General features: G+C 46.9%; 1 protein-coding gene across 1 annotated transcript in view; it reads left to right on the top strand.

Moving 5' to 3' along the window:
- UHRF1BP1 (UHRF1 binding protein 1) overlaps positions 1-24,502 on the top strand; it is a 69,269-nt gene extending 44,767 nt beyond the window's left edge. Inside the window, 11 exon segments of the mRNA XM_029573584.1 lie at positions 7,065-7,206; positions 8,581-8,771; positions 11,238-12,733; positions 18,073-18,167; positions 18,170-18,271; positions 18,704-18,876; positions 19,303-19,456; positions 19,641-19,909; positions 20,050-20,158; positions 20,349-20,470; positions 21,407-24,502. Of these exon segments, the coding sequence (XP_029429444.1) occupies positions 7,065-7,206; positions 8,581-8,771; positions 11,238-12,733; positions 18,073-18,167; positions 18,170-18,271; positions 18,704-18,876; positions 19,303-19,456; positions 19,641-19,909; positions 20,050-20,158; positions 20,349-20,470; positions 21,407-21,535 (2,982 nt within the window). The 3' untranslated portion in view covers positions 21,536-24,502.
- Positions 24,503-24,835: the final 333 nt, after the last annotated feature.

Genomic DNA, 24,835 nt, shown 5'->3' with positions numbered 1-24,835 from the left:
TAAACAAGAAGCAAAATTACAGTCAACAAGGTGGAATAAACTTGGGGGCTAAGATAGCCGGAAACAGAGGAAGACAGTTAACAAAGTAAAATTAAAAATTAAAACGTTTTAAAAATACTTAGTAGATGGTTGTTCCCTGTACGTACCCGGATCAGTCCAGGACAGCTGGATTTTGCCTCCCCACCAGCAGATGGAGACAGTTAGAATGCCCGGTCTTTAGTCGCTGTATGGCGTGTGGCTTTGGTTGGGGGGGGCTTGCAGAGTTCCTTTGTACGCTTCTCTGATGGGTCTAGTAGAGGTGTGGAGTCTGAATGGGATTTCAAGGTCGAGCTGTAGTTGTTTGTGGATGGTTTTGTGTATTATGGTGAGGGACTTGTGTAGGATTCTGTAATTTACTGGAAGTCAGTGTAAGATCCGGAGGATGGGTGTGATATGTTCTCCGTGGTTGGCGTTAGTCAAGATTCTAGCCGCGGCGTGGTGGTGGAGATAGGGAGTCCAAGGAGGAGAGCGTTGCAGTAGTCTATTTTGGCAAAGAGCATGGTTTGAAGGACTGTCCTAAAATCATGGAAATGAAGGAGGGGTTTGAGCCTTTTCAAAACTTGTAGTTTATAAAAACAATCTTTGGTTGTGTTGTTTCTTTAGGTTTAGACGGTTGTCAAGGATTACTCCGAGGTCTCTTGCATGAGTGATCTGAGTGTTGGGGTGGGTCTGTTGGGGTGACGCATCGTTTTGATGATGTTTGTTTCTCTTGATCAATTTCTCCTTCCTTTATCAGTAAGTAGTCCTAAACCAGCTGCTCTGAAGATCTCTATTTTTGGTGCACATGGGATACATGTTTCTTTGCACACTGTTGAAGATGCATGCACACAAGGGTCATTAGTGCATGTGGCATCGCATGTGCTATTAACTTTGTCTTGTCTTACAACCAAGTATTTACTTTTAAAATCCTCCTACAGCAGGGTGGACTGAAACATGGGGGAAGTATAGTGACTTGTCCAAAGTCTCGCGGGGTCTCTGTGGCAAAGTATAGGGTTAATTTTAAAGCAGCCAGCTCTGCTAAGTTACATCCAAAGCTATAGCTCCAAGCAAGGAACATTGATGTTTTATTTTGTATAACAAAAGGATATTGCTGTTTTATTATTATTATTAATAATTTTATTTTTTAACAGCACGCATGACCTCAGTAAAAATACTCAGTCCCTGTTCATACCCAGATCAGTCCAGACTCCTGGGATTATGCCTCTCTTCCAGCAGATGGAGACAGAGAAAGTTGCACTGGCATATAACTTGGAGTGCCACCTGCAGTCCCTCCGTATTTCTCTGTCTCCAGCAGATGGTAGAGGTGCAATCCCTGCAGTCTGGAGTGGAAAAAAAAAAAGAGGGCCTTTTTGCAGTCGGTGCAGCATTACTTGTTCTCATGGTGCGCCGCAGTTCATGCCACTCATGTGACAATGCTTGCACGTGGTTGTCCCGTGCTGGGCTGTGTTCCTGTTGCTTCTCTGGTGGAGAGGATGGGTCGGGGCCAGTAGATGCTGCACTGGAGCAGCAGCCTAAGCAGAGGTCAGTCACGGGAGTGCCTTTGAAGTTGGCTACCCCTCTCCCGAAAGGCAGCCATGTTGTCTGGAGATGAAGGCTTTTCAGGGCTGTTTCGGGGGTGTGAGGATCTTCCTCTCCCCCCTGTTGTCTCTGATCGGGCAGGGTTCTGCTAATCAGAGGGAGCCCGGTTCTGATGGCGAGGGGGATCCTCCTGGAGATGGACTGGTGGTTCCCGCTCCGTTTTTGTCAGAGTTCATCGTCCTTATGCATGAGGCATATTTGGCGCGGAAGGCGGCTGGGAGGCACTAGGACTGGGCTCAGAGGCCCTGTGGTCTGCGACTTGGTAAAAGACCTGGAAGTTCCATGAGTCCAGTTGCACGTAAGGCACCCAGGGTCCTCGGGATGAGGTCCGCTCCGGGCAGTCTGGATGTTGATTCCAACAATTCAGGGGACGGAACTTCACAGGTTACTGCCTTTCCAGATCCAGCTGTACCGGATAATAGCCCAGATGGTCCGGATCCCAATGGAGATTTGAACCAGGTATCGGTTGCCGAAGGGTCGACCCAAAAGTGGTGCATCTTTTTTGGAAAGAAGAGCTGTGTCCCTAAATCCCTCGTGTTCTCGAGGAACTGGGGATCGAAGTTCTTCAGGAGGAGTCAGACGAAGAGGGAGTGGACCCCAGTCATGGATGGCCTGAAGGACCCAGTAAAAGCATTCCCCTTTCACAAGACTATGAAATAGCTTGTAGTCAGGGAGTGGGACACTCTAGAGATGGGCCTGAAAGTGGGCTGGGCAATGGTGAAGTTGTATCCATTACCTGAGGACATGCTCAAGCTGTTGGCGCTCCCTAAGGTGGACGCATCTGTGGCTGTAGTCACTAAGAAGACCACCATCCCTGTGGTTGATTCAGCGGCACTGAAGAATATGCAGGACAGGATGTTGGAAATACATCTCAAGAAGATATTTGAGTGTCTGTGCTTGACATTCGTGTTGCTGTGTGCAGTAGTTTCATGCAAAGTGCAAGTTTACGCTGGGTTCAGCAATTACAGGCTACTAGAATGCTATCTCCATCTGAGACTAAGCAGGCGGACTGTCTGGAGGTGGCAGTGGCTTATGTTGCAGATGCCCTGTATGACCTCATCAGAACGTTTTCGAGAATTGTGATGTCTGTGGTGTTGGCCAGGAGGCTCCTTTGGTTGCGGAACTGGTCGGTGGATGTTTGGTCTAAGTCTCTGTTGGGAGCCTTACCATTCAAGGGGAAGCTTCTGTTTGGAGAAGACTTAGAAGAGCTCGTGAAGCATCTCGGGGAGATCAAAGGGCATAGGCTCCAGAAGATAAGCCAAAAGGAAACAAAGGCTCCTTTGCTAGGCATTCCTAGTTTCGATCAAATAGACAGTTTCGTCTGAGTAGGCCCTCGGCAGGCGCTCAGAGGCAGGGCACTGGGAGGCAGCAATCCTGGAATAGCCCTTTCGAAGGAGTAGAAAACCAGACAGAGAAGGCCTCGTCCAGGACTCTGGCGGAGCAAAGTCCTCCCAATGAAGCGATGCCAGCCCATTCCTCTCATTCTCTTATTGGAGGGCATCTGACTCTGTTTTACGAGGAGTGGACCAAAATCACAACAGACCGGTGGGTACTCAGCATGATAATAGATGTCTACGCATTAGAATTCTCTCGTCTGTTGTGGGACTTGTTTATGGTTTTCCCTTGTGCTCCTTGCAGCAAGAGAAAGGTGGTCCAAGAAACCGTGGAACAGTTAGAAGAACTAGGAGCTGTAGTTCCCATTCATATGGAGGAGCAAAGGATGGGAAGGTATTCCATTTATTTCGTGGTGCCAAAGAAGGAAGGGTCCTTTCTTCCAGTTTTGCATTTAAAAAAGGTGAATGGGGGCTTTCAGGGTTCTTCGTTTCAAATGGAATCTGCATTCGGTGATTGCAGCAGTGCGCAAGGGAGAGTTCCTGGCTTCTCTAGACTTGACCGAGGTGTATCTACACATTCCAATCCGCCCAGATCACCAGCAGTTTCTGCACTTCATGGTCCTTGGGGAAACATTTTCAGTTTTGTGCCCTTCTGTTCAGTTGGCAATGGCACCACAAACATTTACCAGTGTAATGGTGGTTGTGGCAGTGATGTTGAGGAAGAAGGGCATATTGGTTCATCCATATCTGGAGGACTACCTCATTTGGCAAATTCGGAAGCCATTGGTGCTCAAGCGGTGGCTCAGGTCTTACAGCAGTTGAGGTCTGTGGGCTGGGCGATGAATTTGGCGAAGAGTTATCTCACCCCTTCTCAGGTTCTGGAGTTCTTAGGAGTGCGTTTCAACACCAGGATAGGAAAGGTTTTCCTTACGGAGGGTAGTATTCTCAAGCTGCAGAAGCAGGTACGCAGGTTGTTGAATGCAGTGGTACCCAGGGTCTGGGATTTCCTTCAAGTGTTGGGCTCTATGGCCTTGACGTTGGAGCTGGTTCCTTGGGCCTTTGGACATAATGAGGCCTCTGCAGCGGTCCCTCCTTTCATGTTGGGATCCTTTGTTGGAACAGTTTCACCTTCCACTGTTGTTCGAAGAACCTGCCAGGTCCAGTCTTTCATGGTGGCTTAGTCAGGAGCATCTAAGGCGTGGAGTAGACTTGAAAGTTTCAGAGTGAGTTGTAGTTACCACCGATGCCAGTCTCTCCAGCTGGGGGGCAGTATGCCAGGATCAGTCTGCCCAGGGACAATGGTCCAAGGAAGAGAAGTCCTGGTCTATCAGTTGTTTAGAGATGAGGGGAGGGCAGTGCACATTACTTACGTTTCTGCCTCTGCTGAGTGGCCACTCAGTGCGCATCTTGTCGGACAACACGACCACGGTGGCTTATATCAACCAATAAGGGGGAACCAGGAGTCACGTGGTAGCCCAGGAAGCTCAGGAATTGTTTCTCTGGGTGGGGCAGCATCTAGCGATGCCACGGCGTCTTACATTGCTGGAGTGGACAATGTGCAAGCAGATTTTCTCAGTTGGCAGCAACTGGGGAGTAGGAGCTGTCGGGGGAGCCGCTGGCTCTATGTCGCCTGGGCGATGGTGTCGTGGAAGAATGTCAAAGGCGCACAGGTGCTTCAGTCGCAGAAGAGAGCATGGAACAGAAGGCGTAGGTGCTCTGGTTCTACATTGGTCCAGAGGTATCCTATTTTACGTGTTCCCTCCATGGCCTCTGGTAGGAAAACTGATACGACGAATAGAAAATCACCTCGGAGAAGTGATGCTGATGGCGCCAGATTGCCAAGGTGCCCATGGTTTGCGGACTTGGTCAACTTTACACTGGACGGTTCGCTGCGGCTCGCTCATTTGCTGAAGCTTTTTCGGCAGGGTCCCGTATTTTCGGATTAGGCGGATAGCTTTTGTCTCGCGGCTTGGCTTTTGAGAGGAGGCATTTTGAGAGAAAAAGGATGTTATTTCCACCTTGTTGCAGGCTAGAAAGACTTCCACTTCTTTGTCATATGTAAGGGTCTGGAAAGTCTTTGAGTCCTGGTGCTCAGGTCCAGGAATAATCTCTATTCTGGCCTTGATAGCTCACATCTTGGCTTTTTTGCAGCAAGGTTTGGGGAAAGACTTGGCTTTTAGCTCTCTTAAGGTTCAGGTTGTGGCCTTGGGCTGTCTCCTAGGCAAGGTGCATGGAGTGTCTTTGGCTGCTCACCCAGATATGGTTTGTCTCCTTTGTGGGGCAAAACATCTGCGTCCTCCTGTATGGAAAATATGTCCCTCATGGAACCTCAATCTAGTCCTTAAAGGGATGTATGTGGCTCCTTTTGAACCTTTAAAAAGGGCAATGGTAAAGGATCTCACTTTGAAGGTGGTGTTTCTGGTAGCCATTTGTTTCACCCGTAGGATTTTGGAACTTCAAGCGCTGTCGTGCAGAGAGCCTTTCCTAAAGATCTCTGATTCCGGGATCTCTTTGCGGATGGTGCCCTCTTTTCTCCTGAAGGTTGTGTCAGCATTCCATTTGAGGTATAGAATACAGAGTGTATATCACATCCCCCTACCTTGAGTACCCATTTGGGACTGGGTACACTGCGATGGGGTTTTATATGTGATATTTTAATTGGGTTGTGGATAAGATGAATGTGTATGGGTGATGGCGGTATGAATGTTATTGTCATAGTGTATATTGGTATAAGAATTTTTGTACTTATGTGTATTCTATTATTTAACTACGGTATTTAATTATGTAATTAGGAAAATAAGTGTTGTACCTATATGCTCTCTATATATATGCTGGTATCGATTATGTATTATTATTCCAATATGTAATGTTTGTTTTATAATGTTGAGTTTGCCCTCATATGTATATTTCGAGCATTCCATTTGAACCAGATCATGGAACTTCCAGCCTTTCCAGGTTTGGACGCATAGGCTTCGTATGCTAAAGACCTACAATGTTTGGATGTGAAGCGGGCTTTGTTGTGTTACCTCAAAATCACCAATAGCTTCAGGGTATCTGACCATCTCTTTGTGCTATGGAGTGGTCCTAGGAAAGGGCAGAAGGCTTCAAAGTCCGATAGCAAGATGATTGAAAGAAGCAATAAGCTCGGCTTATATCTGTAAGGGTCGTCCAGTCCCAGGGGGTTTGAGGGCTCATTCAGTTCAGTCTCAAGTGACCACTTGGGCCAGGTACAAGCTGATGTCGCTGCAGGAAATTTGTCAGGCGGTTATTTGGAAGTCGCTGCACACTTTCGCCAGACATTATCGTTTAGTCGTCTGGGCCCCAGAGGCCATGGGCTTTGGTGAGAGTGTTCTTCGAGCAGGACTCTCCCAGTTCCATTCCAATTAGAAAAGTTTGGGTACATCCCAGGAGTCTGGACTGATCCAGGTATGAACAGGAAAGGAAAATTGGTTCTTACATGTTAATTTTCGTTCCTGGAATACCAAGGATCGGTCCAGAGTCCGCTCATACTTCTGTCAGGTTCTATTGTATAGAGGCTGCAGAGCTGCTTAAGATTTCAAGTTTGTTCTCCTGGTTTGAACTTATGAAGCGAAGAGGTTTCTTTCAAGGTGGGATTTTAGCCCTTTTTCCCCTTCCTCGTTTGTGGGATGTTTGCATTTTCATTAGGATTGTTATGGAGCGAATCTTGGCTTGGGTACAGGTCAATACTGAGGGGACTGCAGGTGGCACTCCAGGTTATGTGCCAGTGAAACGTTCTCTGTCGCCATCTGCTGGAAGGGAGGTATAATCCCAGGAGTCTGGACTGATCCATGGTATTCCAGGAACGAAAATTGGCAGGAAAGAACCAATTTTCCTTTTTGTTTTCCCCCCCTTTGGCAGGAATGTAATAGTTCATGTTGCTTGCAGTTCGTGGCTGTTGATGGGAGGCATGCAATTCTGACACGAGCAGTCAAACAGTAATTTCCAGAATCCTGGAAACTGTGTTAAAATTGAACACTAATAAGTAAAGTAATCCTGTGTCTCTGTGCATGCATACGGAAGGATTTGGACACGCACAGATATGGCGTCGTATGTATGTGATTGAGCAAATTGACTCCTTTTGACTCCCTTTAGGTTTCCTCAGCTAGTAAGCGCAGTAAGAAGCCCTCAACCCTGCTTTCCTGTAACAAGAAATCCTGCAGCCTTCCTGAGAGACCGCCCGCCATTCATATTGAGTTCACAGAGTATTACTTTCCCGACAGTCCAGACTTCCCAGGTAACTCCTTTCGTGGCAGTCAGTTCCATGCCCTACCAGAAGCAAAGCTTATGACAGGGATGTGTTTCAGTCCTGTGACCGATGTTGACAGCAGCTGGCATTAAAAAGACTGCAGAGCAAAGCTTCGTGCATCTGGAAGAATGCTATAGGAGACATCTGTCTCACAACCGACTAATAACTTAAAAGAGTCCTTCTGCTGCTTTAGGAGCTTCTGCAACTACCCAAGGATTGTTTACCATTATTTTATATCCCCTCTCATCTTGCTTAGTCCAGTCACTGCAGTGATGGTTCTTGGCTGGAGGCCTTGCATTAGAGCTCCATCTGGAACCCTGAAATCGCAGGCCCTAAGTCTGGCCACTGGATGTCGCTATTGCTTAATGACTGTGATACCCTCCTCTCAAGGGCTGTGAATGTGGCATCCTTGGCTGACCGAAAACCAGACTCAGGTTCTCCAAAAGGCAGTGCACTGAGTTAGGCCCACAACTGACTAGCTTAAGTTAAAAATGTTATATCCTGCCTTTTAGAGAGAAATCCATGCAAAGTAAATTACAAAACAGGCATTTAAAGTATTACAGGCATTAACAAGATGCAATACAAGTCATCCGTGCCTCATCAAACAGCAATAAAACATTGATCTGCAAAACAGCATAATGAAATCTCTTTACTCCTTTAGAATACAGTTATATAAAAAGAAAAACAACCCCATCAAACATCAGTTTCCGACCTCATATCGAAAGCGAGTATATACTGCAGCCAAACATCACTTTCCAGCCCATAAAAACTAAATGCCATTCCACTGATAATGGCAAAACTCTTACCTAACACTTCTTATAGCTTAATGACCAGCTTATAAAGTGAAAATGCTAGAGCAATTTTACATTTGAACACTTTGTTTAATTATGCATTTCAGGCCAAATTTAAGGATCAGGCAGCATTATTTCTGGAAATCATTTGCACTTAATTTTACTTACTATCTAATATATGACTTATGCAAAATTTGAACTTTTTCAGACTTGTACAGGCTAGAAAATTTGCAACATAATTGTGGATGTTTTTGTGTTGCTTTCTAATCCATAGATTTTTTTTTTTTCCCTTTACTGGCTCTAAATAGAGAAATCTCAGGGTTTGCAATTCAGTGTCCTATCTAGTACCAATAAGGTTGTATTCTGCTAGTCCTTCAGGTTGACCTCTGATTAGCAGATTCCTGCTGTTACTTCATCCTGTGCCACTTCCATGCTCACAGTGAGAAACCTATGACCAAGGGTTCACAGATCCCAGCCCTATTTCTCACTAGGGCACGCCATATACCCCACAGTCCATGGAGCTTGTAATACCATGTCTCTCCTCTTTCTTAATCTGCCTCCTGCCATTTAGTTCCAAGCTCCAACCTGTATATGCAGCTGCATGACCTGAGGCTGACGCTGGATCCCGTTAGCCTGCTCTGGATGAACATCTTCTGTCTGGATCTCTATCGCAGCCTGCAGCAGTTCAAAGCTATCTACCAGCTGGAGGACTCCAAGCGAGATGAGCACGTCGACGTGCGTCTGGATGGCTTTGAGCTTAAGGTACAGCCACTTCCTGCCCCAGTCTGTCCTGTTTCTCTTCTTTCCATTTCTTCGCTGGGAAACCAACTTTATATTTCACTTCTTTCCGTTTCAGTTCAGGAGTGGAATTAGATGAAAACTGATTAATTCCAAGCCATAAGGAGCACTTTGAGCTAGTCCTGGCTTTTTTATTTTTTAAACTCCCCTCTTAAAGTATTTTGGGATTTGAGGTCCTGCTTCTCTCAATAAAACTTGGAAAACTACAAGTCCCAGTATACTTAGAGTTAAAACATCAAGACTAAGTGTCCCTTCTGGTTTGACATTGGCTGGGAAGTTTAAATTTGTGTGTGTGCGCCCTTTCATGCCTCATTCCTTACTGTGCTTCCTGTGTTTAGGCCAGCAGTGGGGCTCTTTCAGTACTGGCATGCACCGCCCTGTTACCTTTGGTGTCTTCTAGCCCTCTCTTTTTCTTGGCCAGGTACTGAATGCTTCCTATGCCACTTCCCTGTAGACTGCAGTCTTAGCTATCCTCGAACTGACCAGCAGATGTCACTGTGTGGTGAGTGTGTGGGCACTCGTCAATCATCAGGGGCCAAGAGGGCTACGTCTGCAGGGCCCCTTTCTCCCCCCTGTTGCAGATAGCTAGTGCTCTTACAGATCTATGGGCAGGTTCTTTCTTTTTAACTCTTGCTCATGATGAGAAGTTTGCCGAAAATAAAGCTATATAAAATGTATTGAAATTTGGTTGATTAAGTAATTCTCATTGCTTAAATTTCTCATCTCTTAAATTTCTCATTTTAATGTGTGTAGAGTTCTAGTAGTCCTACTGGTCCTGGGGGGGGGAAAAATCAGATTTTTTTTTTTTGCACTTTATGGATACCTTTCATTAGACCAAGATAAAAAAACAAAACAAAAAACAACCCCCATCCACACGGATCATTGCGTTAGACCAAAGGAAGATACGTATATGGTCAGAAAAGCTTATCTTTAGCTAAGTTCTTATTTCCAAACACTGCAGGCCTATAGACATGAAAACCTGTATCCCCCCCCCCCCCCCTCAAAAAGTCAAATATTGAAATCATAGCGGCCATAGCAGCAGGAGGGCCCCATCCTGAGCCTCCTGCCCCACCCGTATGCACCCAAGCCCCTTACTGTGACGAGCTTGAAACTCATCCGACTCGCAGACGATTGTTCGAGTGGCTTGGCGGGGGTAGGAGGGTGATGGGGGAGGGTGGCTCTCCTGCTGTGGATCTGCAGTTTCAGGATAAATTGACTTTTGGGGGGGATGGGGGAGCGATGTTTATCGGGCCTATAGGTCCACAACATGAGCTACATTTTTTGGGGGGAATTGGCTGGCAGGGCCAGCCTTGGTTCCACTGGGGTGAGAGATCAGGCCAGGAGGCCTGCTCGGCTGTATTTTTATATTTAAATCAAACTCTGCTTAACTGGCTATATTCTTTCAGTATAGCCAATTTACTTAACGTTATCCGGGATCACTAACTTTGAAACCTAACGCGATATTCAAAGATAGATAAATAAAAATGAGCTATTGAGTTTTATATACCGTCATTTGGTTTTAAAGTTAACTGAGTATGTATAACTGGATAACTTTTTATTTGTTGATATTTAGTGGAACGTTTATCCCACTGAATATCATGGATAACTTACCAGTTTATCTTTAGCCGGATAAGTTATTCACCTCATGAGATCCATATTCAAAAAGCTGGTGAGTGGGTAAATTATCTGGAATTTGTTGCCAGAGGATGTGGTTAGTGCAGTTAGTGTAGCTGGGTTTAAAAAGGGGTCAGATAAGTTCTTGGAGGAGAAGTTCATTAACTGCTATTAATCAAATTGACTTAGGGAATAGCCACTGCTATTAGTAGCATCAGTAGCATGGGATCTAGTTAATGTTTGGGTACTTGCCAGGTACATGTAACCTGAATTGGCCACTGTTGGAAACAGGATGCTGGGCTTGATGGACCCTTGGTCTGACCCAGTATGGCATGTTCTTATGTTCATATGAACATGTGGATAATGTTATCCAGATAACTTTAGGACAGCCTTTTCGTAGCCATACTGATTTGTGTAACTTTAGCCAGAGAGCAGAGTATTGGCTTTGTCCAACTACAGTTTTACCACACCCTAGAAACATCTAAAACCTCTTTATGTTGTCTGTTTCATGAACTGCAAAATGTGGATAAATTTTGTGTAGGTAGTGATTTTGCCTGGACAAAATGTACCCTCTCAGCAGGAGGGGATAATTTGAACCCAGAAGATTTGTCCAGCTAACTCTCAAAATTAGCTGGACATATTTTTTGAATATAGATCTCTTTAAATGTGTGTAGATGTATATGTGTATATCTGCTGTGCTGTGCCCTCTGTTGCATATTGGTTTGTCAGATCTGCTTTGAGAATAATGCCATACTAAGTGAGAGACAATTAATTTTCCTTGTGAGATTGTTGATGTATTTCCTTGTATTTCTGTAGTTGACTATCCCTGTAGAGAAGAAAGTATCAGAACACCAGGACCGACCTCAAGGTCTCTCCATATACACCACAGCCATGATGGCAACCAACACACGCCACGCCACACACTGCGAGTGCCTCGACCTCCAGAATGTGTTCCGAAGCTTTGCAGCCTCCGAGTTCTTCCATTCCACCTTCACTCAGTTCCCAAAGTCTAAGGACAGCTTTGGACTCCTTCACAATCTTTTTCTTTGGCATGCGTTCAAGGTGGATGCGAGAGTAGAGCACGGGGCAAATGTGATTCCTGCTGCCCTGAAACCATCTGCATCTGAAGACCTATGGTCTATTTATTTCACCCTCATCTCTCTGACTTTTTATGGGGCAGACAGCTCCAGAGGTAAACCCCTCAGCTTTATTGAACCATTTCCGCTGTCTGTTTGGGCTTGCCTCCCCAGCAGGTTCAAGCAAGCCCAGGATTCCAAATCACAGGAGCCAGCTACAGCCTCAGGAATACAGATCAAACTTTCCACCAGCTTTGGCAACCACGTCACGCACCCAGGCCTGACTAGTGAGCACCAGGTCTGCCAGAAATCAAAATCTGAACAGGACATTCCAAGGCTTTCCAAGACCCTCGAGTCTGGAGGAAGTGACAGTGATTCATCCGTAGGCAAAATGGACAAGAAAGAGATGGAAGTACATGCTGATTGTCACATCCTGGTGCATTCCACAGCACCTGTAAAAATACGTCTGAGCCACTATCAGTACCTGGTATTATTGCGGATGAAAGAAACATTGCAGTTGTTGCAGGAACAGCTGGCCGAAGATACACAGCGGCTGACTGGCTCACCAGTGCCAACTAAGACATCCTGCGTGGGTGTCTTGTTCAACAGTGCTGAGATAGCCCTGCTAATGCCCCCAATCCCGAATCTCAGCTCCAAAGCCCCATCCATAGACTCTGACACCACCAGCTTGCTGGAATCCGAACTTTCACCTTCAGGCAGCAGGGAAGCCCTGGCAACTGATGAGAAGGACACCAAATCAGACATCAGCTTGGACCAGAGAACCAGCAACCCGCTGAAGAACCTGGATGGTAGCGCAGATGGAACTACGATCTCTGAGGATATCCTGCCGAGGTCCCAAAGTGAAGGGACCCTGGATGAAGCGGAGGTGGCAAGTCTTCCAGGTGACAGCTTAGAGAAGGGCCCATTAGAAGACGCCCATGAAGCTGTAGATGCTTTGGATAACAAAGACCAAAAATCCTCTGCTGTTCTCACTTCTAATCCCTCATTGACTGTGCACACACACAGCAGTAGAGATGCATTTTTCGGTGAGCAAGGAGACCTGCATCCCTTGGAGGAGCTGACTAGCACATTGCATATGACCAAGGATGCGACCAGAGATGCGCTACATGTGACCATGGATCTCACCAAGGAAGCGGTGTCCCTCACCAAAGATGCCTTCAGCCACAGCAAAGACAAGATGGCCTCTACCATGCAGAGGATGCTGGCTCCGGCCAGGTGAGTGCCCAAGCTGTAGGGTGGGGACCCAGGTCCCTTCATCATATTATTTGAGATGTTTTGGATAATTTGTACCCTCCCCCTTGTTTGCTTATTATGCATCTTTGATTAGGGGGGGGATGCTTGAACATGTCATGCTAGGTAAGACCAAATTCCATCAAACTCATCGAATCTGCCTCCGATAGTGGCAAGTCTGCATCACAAGTATCTAGCACATCCTATAAAGTAGATCTATTTCTTGTTATTCCCAGGGATAGCAATAGCTTTCCTGAGCATACCCAGATCAGTCCAGGCAAGTGGGTTTTGCATCCCTACCGGCAAGTGGAGTTGAAGAGCAAAGCTTTGAGGCACTGCTACATAACAGAGTGCCACGTGCAGTCCCCTCAGTATTTCTCTGACTCCAGCAGATGGTAGAGGTGCAAACCTGCAGTCTGAGTATATTAACAGCAGGGAAGGCTGTCTTTGGCTTGATCTTGGTGGGATTGGATGGCAGGAGCTGTCATTCCATGCTAGGAGGAGGGAGATTTTTCTTTGGCGATATGACAGCCCAGGGACCCGGGTGAGTGCAGCGGCCGGCGCAGGCACAGGCTTTTTGGGGGGCCACAGGTGGCGCCTGTGGTTTCCCTCGCAACTTCGGAGGGCCGTTAGCAAATGACTGGTGAGGCGGCGGGAGCTGGCTTCAGTGTGGCGGCGGTCACGAGGGCCTTTGATTTGTGCGCTCTGCCGAAGCAGAAAATGGTGGTGTGCCGCACTTGTGGCCTGAATTTGGCATGGCTGGACACCCAGTCCCTCAGGTCGGAACAGGAGGGTTACTTGGCGGGGGGCCTTGGAGGGAAAAAAAGGCTGCTCAGCTGCTTGGCTGGGCCCATGTGAGGGGGATCGGGGGTTCCTTGAGTGGTGGTTGACCCCACGGGGGATGGTGATCAGGAGATCTCAACCACGAGAGGCGGTGATTCCCCTCCTTCCTTTTCCACGATGGGGCAGTGAGCCCCTAATAGGGAAGGGGATTCGGATGACAATCCTCCAGAACTGGGGGAGAATGATCTGGGGGATTTTTCACCGGAGTTTGTGCTCCTCATGCATAAAACCTTCCTGGCAAGGAAGGGCACAGGTGGAAAGCAGGCTGTGGAGTGGCCGCTGCGCATTGCTGGTAAGAAGTCCAGGGTGGTCTCAAAGGGTCTGGAGATATCCTGCTGCGCCTGGGGTTACGTTGAGTGGATGCGGATGGGTCTCCCAGGGATGGTGATGATTTGGATGAGCCGCAGGAGGACCTTCTCAATCAGCACGGAACGGATCAGGATACGGTGCCAACTCCCGATGTGGACCCTGATGTCACCAAGGATGACCCTGACCCAGATGAGTTTCAGGTTCCTGAAGGGGATGACCTGAGGGTGGTGCATATGTTCAAGCGAGAGGAGCTGCAGCCTCTTATTCCCCCAGTTCTGGAGGAATTGATCGTGAAGGTGGCTCAGGAGGAGTCGAACAATGAGGGGGAGTTAACCTGGTCCTGGATGGGCTGAGAGGTCCAAAAAGCGCTTTTCCTTTACCAAAGAAGATCCGGAAGTTGGTGAATTGGGAGTGGGATTTCCCGGAAGCGGGTCTGAAGGTAGGCAGAGCGATTGCTAAGCTTTACTCCTTGATGGAAGAGACTTTGGACCTCCTGAAGGTACCGAAAGTGGATGCGGCAGTATCAGCAGTTACTAAGAAGACGATAGTCCCCTTGACAGAGGCGGCCACGTTGAAGGATATGCTGGACTGCAAGCTGGAAATTCAGCTAAAACGGATGTTTGAAGTCTCCGTGTTGAGCCTTTGGGCTGCCGTTTGGGTGGGTTTGATGCAGAGGGCCTGTCTGTGTTGGGTGCAGAAGGCTCAGGATCGTGCGGTATCCGGAGATGGTGGTCCCTTGCAAGCGGCCCGCCTGGAAGCCGGGGTCGCTTTTGTGGCAGATGCGCTGTATGACTTGGTGCGTACTTCAGCTAGGAGCATGGTTTCAGCAGTGGCAGCCTGTAGACTTCTCTGCTTGCTCACTTGGTCGGCAGATTTGTCGTCCAAGGCCCAGCTCTGTAACCTCCCATTCAGGGGGAAGCTCCTCTTTGGGGAGGATTTGAATCAGTTAATGAAGGTGCTGGGGGAGTCGAAGGGGAACAGATTGCCTGAGGACAAGAGGCCTAGTAAGAAGGTTTTTCCATCTCATGCCCGGTTTCAGGATTTGCGCAGGTTTCGGTCAGGCCAGTCCTCTTCTGGTGCCTCTGCAAAGCAGGTTGGTGGGCACCAGCAGTCCTTTCGTGGAGTCCGGAGGTCAGCCAGAGATGGAGGGGGAAAGTCAGTGCAATGAAGCCAGAGTTCACCACTCCTCTGTAGAAGCCGTAGGAGGCATATTGTCCAGCTTTTATGAGGAGTGGGTAAAGATTACCTCGGACCGTTGGGTCCTGGAGGGCTCTGCTCTAGAATTTTCGTGCCCGGTAAGGGAGGCCTTTGTGGAATCCCATGTGTTGGGCAGCACTGAGACTCAGATACCGACGTGCTGATTTTGGGGAATTATTGCAGCAGCTGCCAGTGGGTGTTCCTGACCGTGCAAGTGCCTTGCTGTCAGGGAGTTGCGTTGGACAGCACTGTGAGCCAGGTGCCGATGCGCTGATTTTAGGGCGGGCCAGGAGTGATCGCAGCAGTAGAAGAAGCACGTGGCAGATGCCATTTTGTTTGGTAGCATATTGTGCTGCTGCTGACAGCATGCAGTGGGAGATATTTTGGGAGCTCTACCGAAGGGTGAGAGATGGCGTTGGGGAATTAACATGGAAAAAAGCTGTGCACTGCTTACCATATAAGGGTTATTAGCCTCAGGAGATCCCTCAGCATTTGTCAAAAATGTGTGGAAGCACAGGGAGATGTGTCTTCAGGAGAATTTGTTCCTGCGGGGAATTCTGGGGCTTCCCTTTCGCAGGAGGAGGCTGTTGGGGCAGCTTCTCCCAGGGTGGGTGAGCTGCTTTCTCCAATCCTCTCCTGCCTATTCTCATGTTGTTTTGCCTACACTGGGAATGAATCTGTTTGCCATTTTGTGGGTGGAATTTTTCAAAGGCCTTTTAGGCTTTTTGTCAGGGGCAGGAAGGGTCCTGGGCAGATTCTCGAGATCACCCGTAGCAGAAGTCTCCTCCTTTGGGACCTCAAAAGCGTTCAAATGAGTCCTCTTCTCTCAGACAGGTGAAGCAGAGGAAGGAACAGAGTGAGGGTAGAGAAGGTGATGACAGGGTCTTTCGGGGGTGATTCCTGTGGGGAGTCAGGGTCCTCGGTGGGTGGATCCTGGCGAGGCCTTCTTGGAAGAAGGGGAGATTTCCCTAGATATGGAGCTGGATAGTGCAATGCTTCGGCTTTTTCACAGGGACAAGATGTCTGGTTTAATTTCGCAGACACTGAAGGCTCTTGGGTGTGAGGAGGCCTTTCCAGCAATGGCTAAGGATCCGAAAAAGAACCCTTTTATGGTTAGCCTGTGGAAGACGTCTTGTATTTTTCCTCTGCACGGTCCGGATCAGTTTTGTCTTACAGTTTGGCCCTTGAGAAGAAGGCTTGGGTCTTGAAACGGGTTATTCAGGAGCAGTTTGGATACTCTTGAGAGCATGTAAGTTTTCAACTTCATTGACCTATATTTGGGTCTGGCAGATTTTTGAGCATTGGCATCAGGAGCACCCTTGTCTTCCTGCCTCAGTGTCTATTTCCTTAGTCTTGGACTTTTTATAGGAAGGCCTGAGTAAGGGTTTGGCCTTGAACACACTAAAGGTGCAGGTGGCTGCCATAGTGTGTTATAGAGGTCTCGTAAAGGGAAGGCCCCTCTCTTCGCATCCAGTTGTGTCTAGATTTTTGAGAGGAGTGAAACACACAAGGCCCCCTTTGCGTTTCCCAGTGCCTTCATGGGATTTAAATCTGATCCTCTCCTTTTTTGTGGGGCATTTCCTTGCATTTGTTGACCCTGACTAGAGTGTTTCTGGTCGCTATTTGTTTGAGACAGATTTCGAAACTGCAAGCCTTGTCTTGTAGGGAAGCCTTTTTTGATCATTTTGCCGGGTCCAGATAAGGACGGTACCTGCCTTTTTTCTGAAGGTGGTTTTGGACTTTCACTTGAATCAATTGGTTTTGCTGCCATCCGTAAACAGGGATTTGGATGGGCAAGACTTCAGGAAATTGTGGCTGTTGGATGTGAGGCGGAATTTATTGCGCTATCTGGAGGTTACAAATGATTTTCATGACTGATCGACTTTTTTTCCATCCCCATGGGGTGAAGAAAGGTGAGGCGGCCTCTAGTGCCACAGTGGCTCATTGGATTAAGGAAGTGGCGACAGCAGCCTATGTGGATGCCAGGAAGCCTCTGCCTTGGCAGGTGAGGGCTCTCTCCGGCAGAGATCTGTAGGGTGGCAATGTGGTCTTCCTTGCATACATTTGCTAGATACTACCAATTGGATTTGGCAGCATGGGAAGATTCGTCCTTTGCCAGGGCAGTGCTGCTTGGACTGCAGGCAGCCTCCCACCCTTCTGGGGGTAGCTTTGGTACATCCCACTAGTGTGAACTGGCTTGCCTGGATGAAGAGGAAGGTAAAATTACTTATTACCTGATAATTTTCTTTCCTCTAAGGAGGGCAAGCCAGTCCACCATCCTGCCTTGAGCTGCCTTGTCGCAGTCAAATTTCTTCTTTTATGTAGGATCCTTGTCAAGGGATTTATTGTGATTCAAGGATCTCAAATGGGGACTGGACCAGCGTAGAACCTGATAAGTGGGTTCCATTTATTCCTTCTTACTGTTTTCCTATGTGACTGTTAGCGGAGCTGAGTCCAGTGTTTCCATTATTATTATTAAAAAAAAACAAACAAAAAAGAAAAGGAGAAAGGAAAGTTCACTTAGAAACAGTGAGTGCTTGTTGGATGCAATAATTCTTGTTAACATTTAGTTGGTTTAAGTGTCCACAGTTGGTTTTGAAGAAAGTACTGGCTGGTTTGTGTCTGTGCTGAGCTATATGAGAGTGACATCAGTGAATCGTTGTTCTCTGTCTCCACCTGCTGGTTGGAGTGCACAGTCCATTGGTGTGGACTGGCTTGCCCTCCTTCCAGGAAAGGAAATTATCAGGTAAGAAGTAACTTCACCTTTAGTCTATTTAGCTAATAATATGTTATGGATTTTTCCTCCAGGAACTTGTCCAATCCTCTTTTGAACCTCATTATGCTTGCCTCCTTCACCATGTCCTCTGGCAATAGCTTCCACAGCTTGTTTGTGCACTGAGATGTTCCCTTGTTGTAATATTATTTGAAAGGGCAAATAACTGTCCTTTTATTTCTTTTTCTATATCTCTTTTTAGAGAGTCCTCCTCTAAAGCTGAAGATGGGATTGTGACACCAGCTGGTAGCAGCAGCCGACTGCGGTTCTTCTCCATGATAAGAACTGCTTCTCAGCAGTCTTTGATAGTACCTCTCTGGATGGCAGCATCAGTGGTCTGGAGGACAGGATGTCCATTGACAGTGATGGCAGCGAAGGCTTTGTGATGCTCCTGGACTCAGGTAGTGGGAGTAGCTGCCATCTAACTCCTCCTTCCTCCCTATTACAGTTTTTCATTACTGCAGAGAGAAATGATTTCCTCCCATCCCCTCCATCGATACTTACTTAGATTCCCAGGAGGGAAGGAGACTGCATGTTTAGACCTGATCCCAGAATAATTTGATGACATGCTTGATTGCCTCTGTTATGCCTACGTTGAGATCTTAGAATCACATGGACGGGCCATTGCAGTGGGAGATGCCTGCAAGGCTCTGCCAGGGATATTTAGAGTCCTCCATGCCATTGCTGTGCATCCTCAGCTGTATTTGCAATAGGCTTGCAAGCCAGCCTTATTCATCCCAAGAGATATTCACTTCATTCCTGCATGCCTGCGATAGTCCATGAAGATGAGGAGGCTTGTAAAGGTTGGAATGAGCTGTGCTGTCTCTTTGCAGAGTCCAGCCTGGAGCCCGCAGCAGCTGGACTGCTCGCCTCCAATGATACAGGCACCAGAGATAGCCCGACAGGTCCCTCTGATAGAAAATGCAGAGCAGAGCATGATGGGACCACCTCGCCTGACTTCAACAATTCAACCTCTCAGAGCATGGATGATGTCGACCTCCCTGTGGTTAGATTTTGTTATTTATTTATTTATTTGTTTTCCGTGATGTTTTTAACATCTTCCCCCAAGCCGATTGCCTCTGCTCTGATTTGTAAAGGTGCCTCCTGAGATTATGCAGGACCGCCTTTGTTTTTCAAATGACTTTCTCAGAGCTGAGCCAGCTCTGTTGGTAGTACCAAAAAAATGCTTTTAATACTTTTGATCTGTAGATGCCTGGCCAGTTGAGCACTGAGTAGAGAGGCAATAATTTGCTTTATTTCCCTGTGGCTTAGGCACTGGGATAAAAATAATAAATAAATGAGCATTTTTCCCCAGGGACCCCATGGAGGGCAAGTAATCCAGAATTTCCCTTTGATTAGGCAGCAAAGCACATATTTTACAGTCTAAATGATACCTATTGTAACTTAATGGTCATGGGTTTTTCCATTCCAGGTGTCCATCTTGATGCTAAAGATGAGCAGCGTGAACTGCGCAATCGAGACGAGAGGCGATGATCTGACGGTTGCTGTGCAGGCTGCTGAGGTGGTTCCGGAGCAGCTGGGGAATATTGGGATGCAACAGTTCCTGCACCGTGATCCAACCGAGGGTAAGAGAGCAGGATTTAAGCCGTGATTCAGCCCAGGGTGGGGGGGGGGGGGTATCTGTGATGCAATTTAGCTGAGGGTAAGGGGGGTGGACCTGTGCCGCAATCCAGCAATGACTATTATCACTAGAGGGACACTTCATGCTTTTCATACCTATAGATCTTAACATTCTTTTTTCTTTCCCAGGGGATGCTGGCCTGGAAAAACCCTTGCCAGGATCAGAGCCTAGTCACACCCAGCCTGCAGTGCGTTTGCGCTTCGAGGCAGGCCCTAGTGCCGCGGTGCATTCTCCGCTAGCTGTCCAGAATGGGTTCCTTCACTTTCTGATCAGCAATTATAGGGCAGAACTGCTGATGTCTTCCCTCACCCAGCTGGGTCCCTTCCTAGAAGATGAACTGGTCCCCGAGGTGATCCCCATGAAGATAGAAGTGGCAGACTCTCGGATCACCCTGAAGGTGAGAGCGAGGACAAGTCCTGCCATGAGCAGTGCGAGAGTTAAACCTCCGATGTACCCGGTCTCTGCCTGAATTAGTTTCTGATGTAGACCAATGAGCTTTCTGCTCTTCTCCAACCTTTCCCCTGCTCTCCTTTTCAGGATGACAGCCCCAAGGTGTATCCCTCCTCTCTGGGCCCCATTCCAATAACCCTGGCTGTCGATCAGATTCTAGTCCAGCGCAAGGACGATGGAGTCTTCTATATCACAGGTGAGCCACTCGTCTGTTTTCTCTGCTGTGCCACCGGCTCTCCGAGTTAGTTAGTGCTTCACGCCGACCGTAGTAGTGAGCTGTGAGCTCCCTCTACGGTTTGTGCTCTTATGGCATCCGCTAAACGGACTCCTTGAAGGGGACGCAGACTTCTGTGAACTTGATGTGTTAGGTACCTGTTCCCTTTCAGCTGCACAGGTGGAAGAGCAGGCATTACTGAAAAAGTCCCACGAAGCCGTGCAGGACAGAAAGATCCCACGAGAAGGCACTGCTGCGGCGCAACAGGCAGGAGGAACTGCTTTTCCACAACAGGTATCTGCCATCTCTGCTCTTCTGTATTTATGCGGCAGGGAGCATGCACAGCCACGATAAGTTAAGGGAGGTCCCAGCCCCAAAGAGCATACAGTTTGTGTGGGCTTTACACATTTAAATGTTTAAAAGCTAACGGTACTGAAGACGGAGCATTTTACTGCTAGATTTTAGAAGATAAGCACTTTGATTGGTCAATAATAGTTTATTGACCAGGACAGAAAAGTGACTTATCCCTCTATATTAGCCAGAGGCAGCTGAAAATCAGCTAAGTTAGCCAAATAAGTTAGGCCTGCCCTAGAGCACCTTTTTTTTTTTTTTTTTTTAAATCTAGCTAGATTTTAGCCTGATAATGAATTATCCAGCTAAATTCTAGCCAGATAAATGCCCCAATATTAAACAAGTTGGCATTTAGCTGACTAAACGGCTTTGAATGTTAACACCATAGTGGCACTGTTGCAGGATGACTGTCAGTCCCTCTGCAGTGTCCCCAGCCATCCCAGGCCTGAGCCAGGAATCAAAATGAAGTCCCTCATGGCAGCACAAGCACTGCCACTAAGCTACTGGGCCAGCCTTGGCTCTTGTTGGATAAAGAGGGCTTAAAACTAGCCAGACACTGATTTATGCCACTTTAAGGGCCCTGTCTCTTACCCACCAACACCTACTTGTCCCTGCTGCTTCTGACTTTTTCTGGCTACTTGTGGTACCTGAGAGAGATGAAGAGGGCCCCGTTACATTTGTGTTTCATGTAAGTTAAATACAAGAAAGGATTTTGTATTTTTGACGTGGCACACTCAAACAGGGAAAATTGATCTTTTAAAAAGTGTTGTGAAAAAATGGGAGGAGAGAATTATACTTATGAACTTTATGGGTACAAATCAATAAATCCCATGTTTGACAGTTGTCTGGATGGTGATTTTTTTTTTCCCCTTCTATTAGGCATTGGAAGGCGGTGCGGGATTGAAACAGGAGCTAGACGCAGTGAAGGAGGAGTTGGCACAAGTGACCCTGGACAAAGAGCGCCTTCTGGAGGAGATCTGGAAGTACAACCCTTTGTTCCAGCTCTAGTGGTGGAAGGAAACCCAAGGCAAAGCTGCCCTGCAAGGAGCAGGCAGTCCCCAGGGAGGGATAAGTAGCAGTTCTGATAGGAGCCACAAGAGGGGGCACTATGGGGTGAGAACAGAGGGAGAAGGACAAGCAGTAGTGCAGCCGAAAGATGCCCGGGTGGTAGGGCGGGGGGGAGATTGTTTTTTAAGCTGCAAATCTTGTTACCAGAAGGAAGGACTACTTAGTTCTTTTGTCCAAAGACAGTGTTGGTACCCCTAACTGTTGGGTTGTGTTTTCTCTTGCCTCCTGTTGGGACAGAGCAATTGCAGTCAGGAACCCATCCCCCTTCTTCCACATTATGCATCTTTCATCCAAGCAAAGCACAGCTTGAATGACCTAAAAGAAAACCCACATTATCTGATGCTATAGAGATCAGCCCAAGTGCTTTTGTCAGTTACAATCTTCCCGGTGCCAGAGGGGCATGAGAGGAATATGTTGCTCTGAGAGCAGGCCAGCGGTGGTGAAGATAGGCAGCCATCTTCCCTTTCTGAGACAGTCACCCACTGCCAGTAATTCTGGTGACTTAAGATTGTAAGAACAGCTCGTACCATCACCAACTGAGTGGAAGTTCTGAAGTCTCATCCCGTGGTGTGCTAGATTAAGTTGGTTGGAAGGCAGGGGCAGGCCTTGAGGAGGATGGAGGTGGTTGTAGTATTATTTCCTGTTATTGGAAGAACATGGTAGATTGGAAAGTGCAGTGGGTTTGGGCAGGCAGGGAAGTTTTCTAATAGGGCAATTTAGCAGCTTGCAGAGGAAGACTTTGCTCTATGGGAGGACCCTTTGTTATGTCTTTGAACTCAGTTTGCCTCCTCAGACATTCACAGCTATTAATAAGCTACCCAGATGCACAGTCTGAACCACATACTCAGTCTAGAGTGAATTACCAGTGTTTACAAGACAAGGGGCTCTCCTCCGTCCTCCATTTGAAGACTGCATTTTCTGCAAGAGATCATGCCTTCTGTTACCTCACAGCCAGAGACGGATGAACATTAAAAAAGCAAGTCTCCAATATCCAAAACAGCAGCGTCTTCCACTAGGTCTCTTGGGCTTGAGTCATCACTAGTGTTCACCCAATGGACAGGGCAGCATGTCACCCCTCTCCCTGCTGTTAGGTACTGTGGTTCGAACAAGTCACATTAAGCCAGATTTGGACCAGTTCCCTGCTTGTTTGTCAGAGCTCCTCCTTCAGTACCATCATCTGAACAACACAGGGTTGCATCAAACGCTTTGGTTGCCTTTTCCTGGCTGGATGAAGCACCACTCTGGTTCAGAGTGGTTGGTGCTTTGATTCCTGTGTTTAAGACTTCAACTATCTAATTTAAAGAAGACACCAAGAACAGACTCCATGAATTATTCACAGTGCTCTCCATAAAAAGGATTTATGAATTACAAACCATGGGGGATTCCATAAACACATACCTGGGGATTACTACTCTGAGTCACTGAGCAGAGAGTTTGGCCCGTCTGTTCTCTGCCTTAAAACAGCTGCTCACTGGGACAGTAGAAAGTAGTTGTGTTGTGCAATCACAGAAACTGGTATGTGTTCCTCCTCTCACGTAAGCTCAAGGTGGAGAGACTGCTCTCCTTTATCTAATGACTACTGGTAAGAGCTGTGCCTTGAGCCAAAGAGCTTTTAGTTAGAAGGAAGATTTGTATTCTTATGAATTGCGCTAAATGCACCAGCCAATCATATGACTCTGGCTTGTGACTCTCTTATTTCTCTAAGAAGGTCACACAACAAAGTATGTGATAAGGCTATTAATGAAGGGTCTGTGGATGTCACTCTCTCCAGACAGCCAGCTTTCTCATGGCATAGCCCACAGGATGAGCCAACTTTGACTTTTGTACGGCGAGTCCTGGTTTAATGACACTGACATTCATTGCAAATATGTGCACCTAATCCAAACGGCCCTCTGTATGGATTTGACAGGACCTTTGCTTTCTGGAATGGTCAACGATGAGCAGCCACCGCTGGGTTGTGTTCACAAGCTGAGACAGGTTGCTAGTTTCCTGCATTTGCACTAATAGTTTATAGCAGAAACGGCTGAAGCCAGCAGGGTTGTGGTGAGTAACAGAGATTAAAAAAAAAAAATTGTAGCTCATTGTTTTTTTCTTCGCACAGTAGTAGCATTGGACCAGGTCAAAATCTAGGCCTGGAAGGTCCTGTTACATGGTAGTTAATCGCTTTACAAATGGTGATACTTGAATTAGATGGCAGAGTGGGAAGATGAGATGCTCATTGCCCTTTTGACATGGATGAGCGTGTCATGGTTAGACCAGGTTAGGCACTGGGTCAGAAAGAGGTAGAAATTGGGGAAGTCAAAACTGACAGGGTGTTGCTGCTGGAATAGATAGATACGTAAGGAGTATGGGGGTGTATGAAAGCTGTGCACATGACCCTTTCACTTGCTCGTTCTCCTTGCTAAATGTTAATTCATGTTTATAATATAGTGTTAACACAGGTCAGGGAGTGTTTGTGGTAGGATCATTGTCATGCCCTCAAAGGTGGCATGATTCCTATCCAGGAGCAAATCAGAAGCATATTTGATGGGTTGGCAATATAGCAGCAAACCCTTAATTTCTTGGAAAATGTGTGCAGGTCATAACACCCCCTTTCCTCTAAAAGCTTGTTTTGTTTAAGGAATGGTGTTCCCTGTGGTCCAGTTTCCTTAGAGCTAATATGAGGACACTGGGGTTGCCAACTGTCAGTAAAAGAACGAACAAAACAGACATTGGCTGTAAAAATCAAACAAACAAACAAAAAAAAAAAACCAACTTTCATGAATGACTTATGTCAGTGGTGCTGTAGGCTCAGCCTCTGAGAGGCTGCACTGTGCGAGAGTCAAGGAATCTCCAGCTGTGCACAAAGTGGCAACGGTAAAATGTGCATCCATTAAAAAAAAAAAAAAAAAAGTAAAAAATTATTTTCAAAAGTGTGCACCTCTTAAAGACTATGTCAGAAGGAAGCAGCATAGTACAGAAAACAGCTTTAGAGATACATGGCTTAGACTTGAATTACTACAGTATTGCATTTACGTTGGACATTATAATATAATTACATTATTTCCGCTAGTGTGTTTTGATTGGTTCTGTGAACCATTTTTTTTTTTTTTTTTTGGTGAAAATTTCTTAATTAAAAGGATAACAAACTTCTGGCCTGCCTGATTTTTTAAAAATGACTTAAGATGGTTCAGGTGCAGAATGCTGCCATCCTTCCCAGTCACTGCATCTTTCAGAAGTAATCACATTGTATGGAGAATG

Source organism: Rhinatrema bivittatum, chromosome 12 (assembly GCF_901001135.1).
Source record: "Rhinatrema bivittatum chromosome 12, aRhiBiv1.1, whole genome shotgun sequence".
In the NCBI taxonomy this organism is placed as follows: Eukaryota; Metazoa; Chordata; class Amphibia; order Gymnophiona; family Rhinatrematidae; genus Rhinatrema; species Rhinatrema bivittatum.
This window is presented reverse-complemented; position numbering and strand designations above follow the sequence as displayed.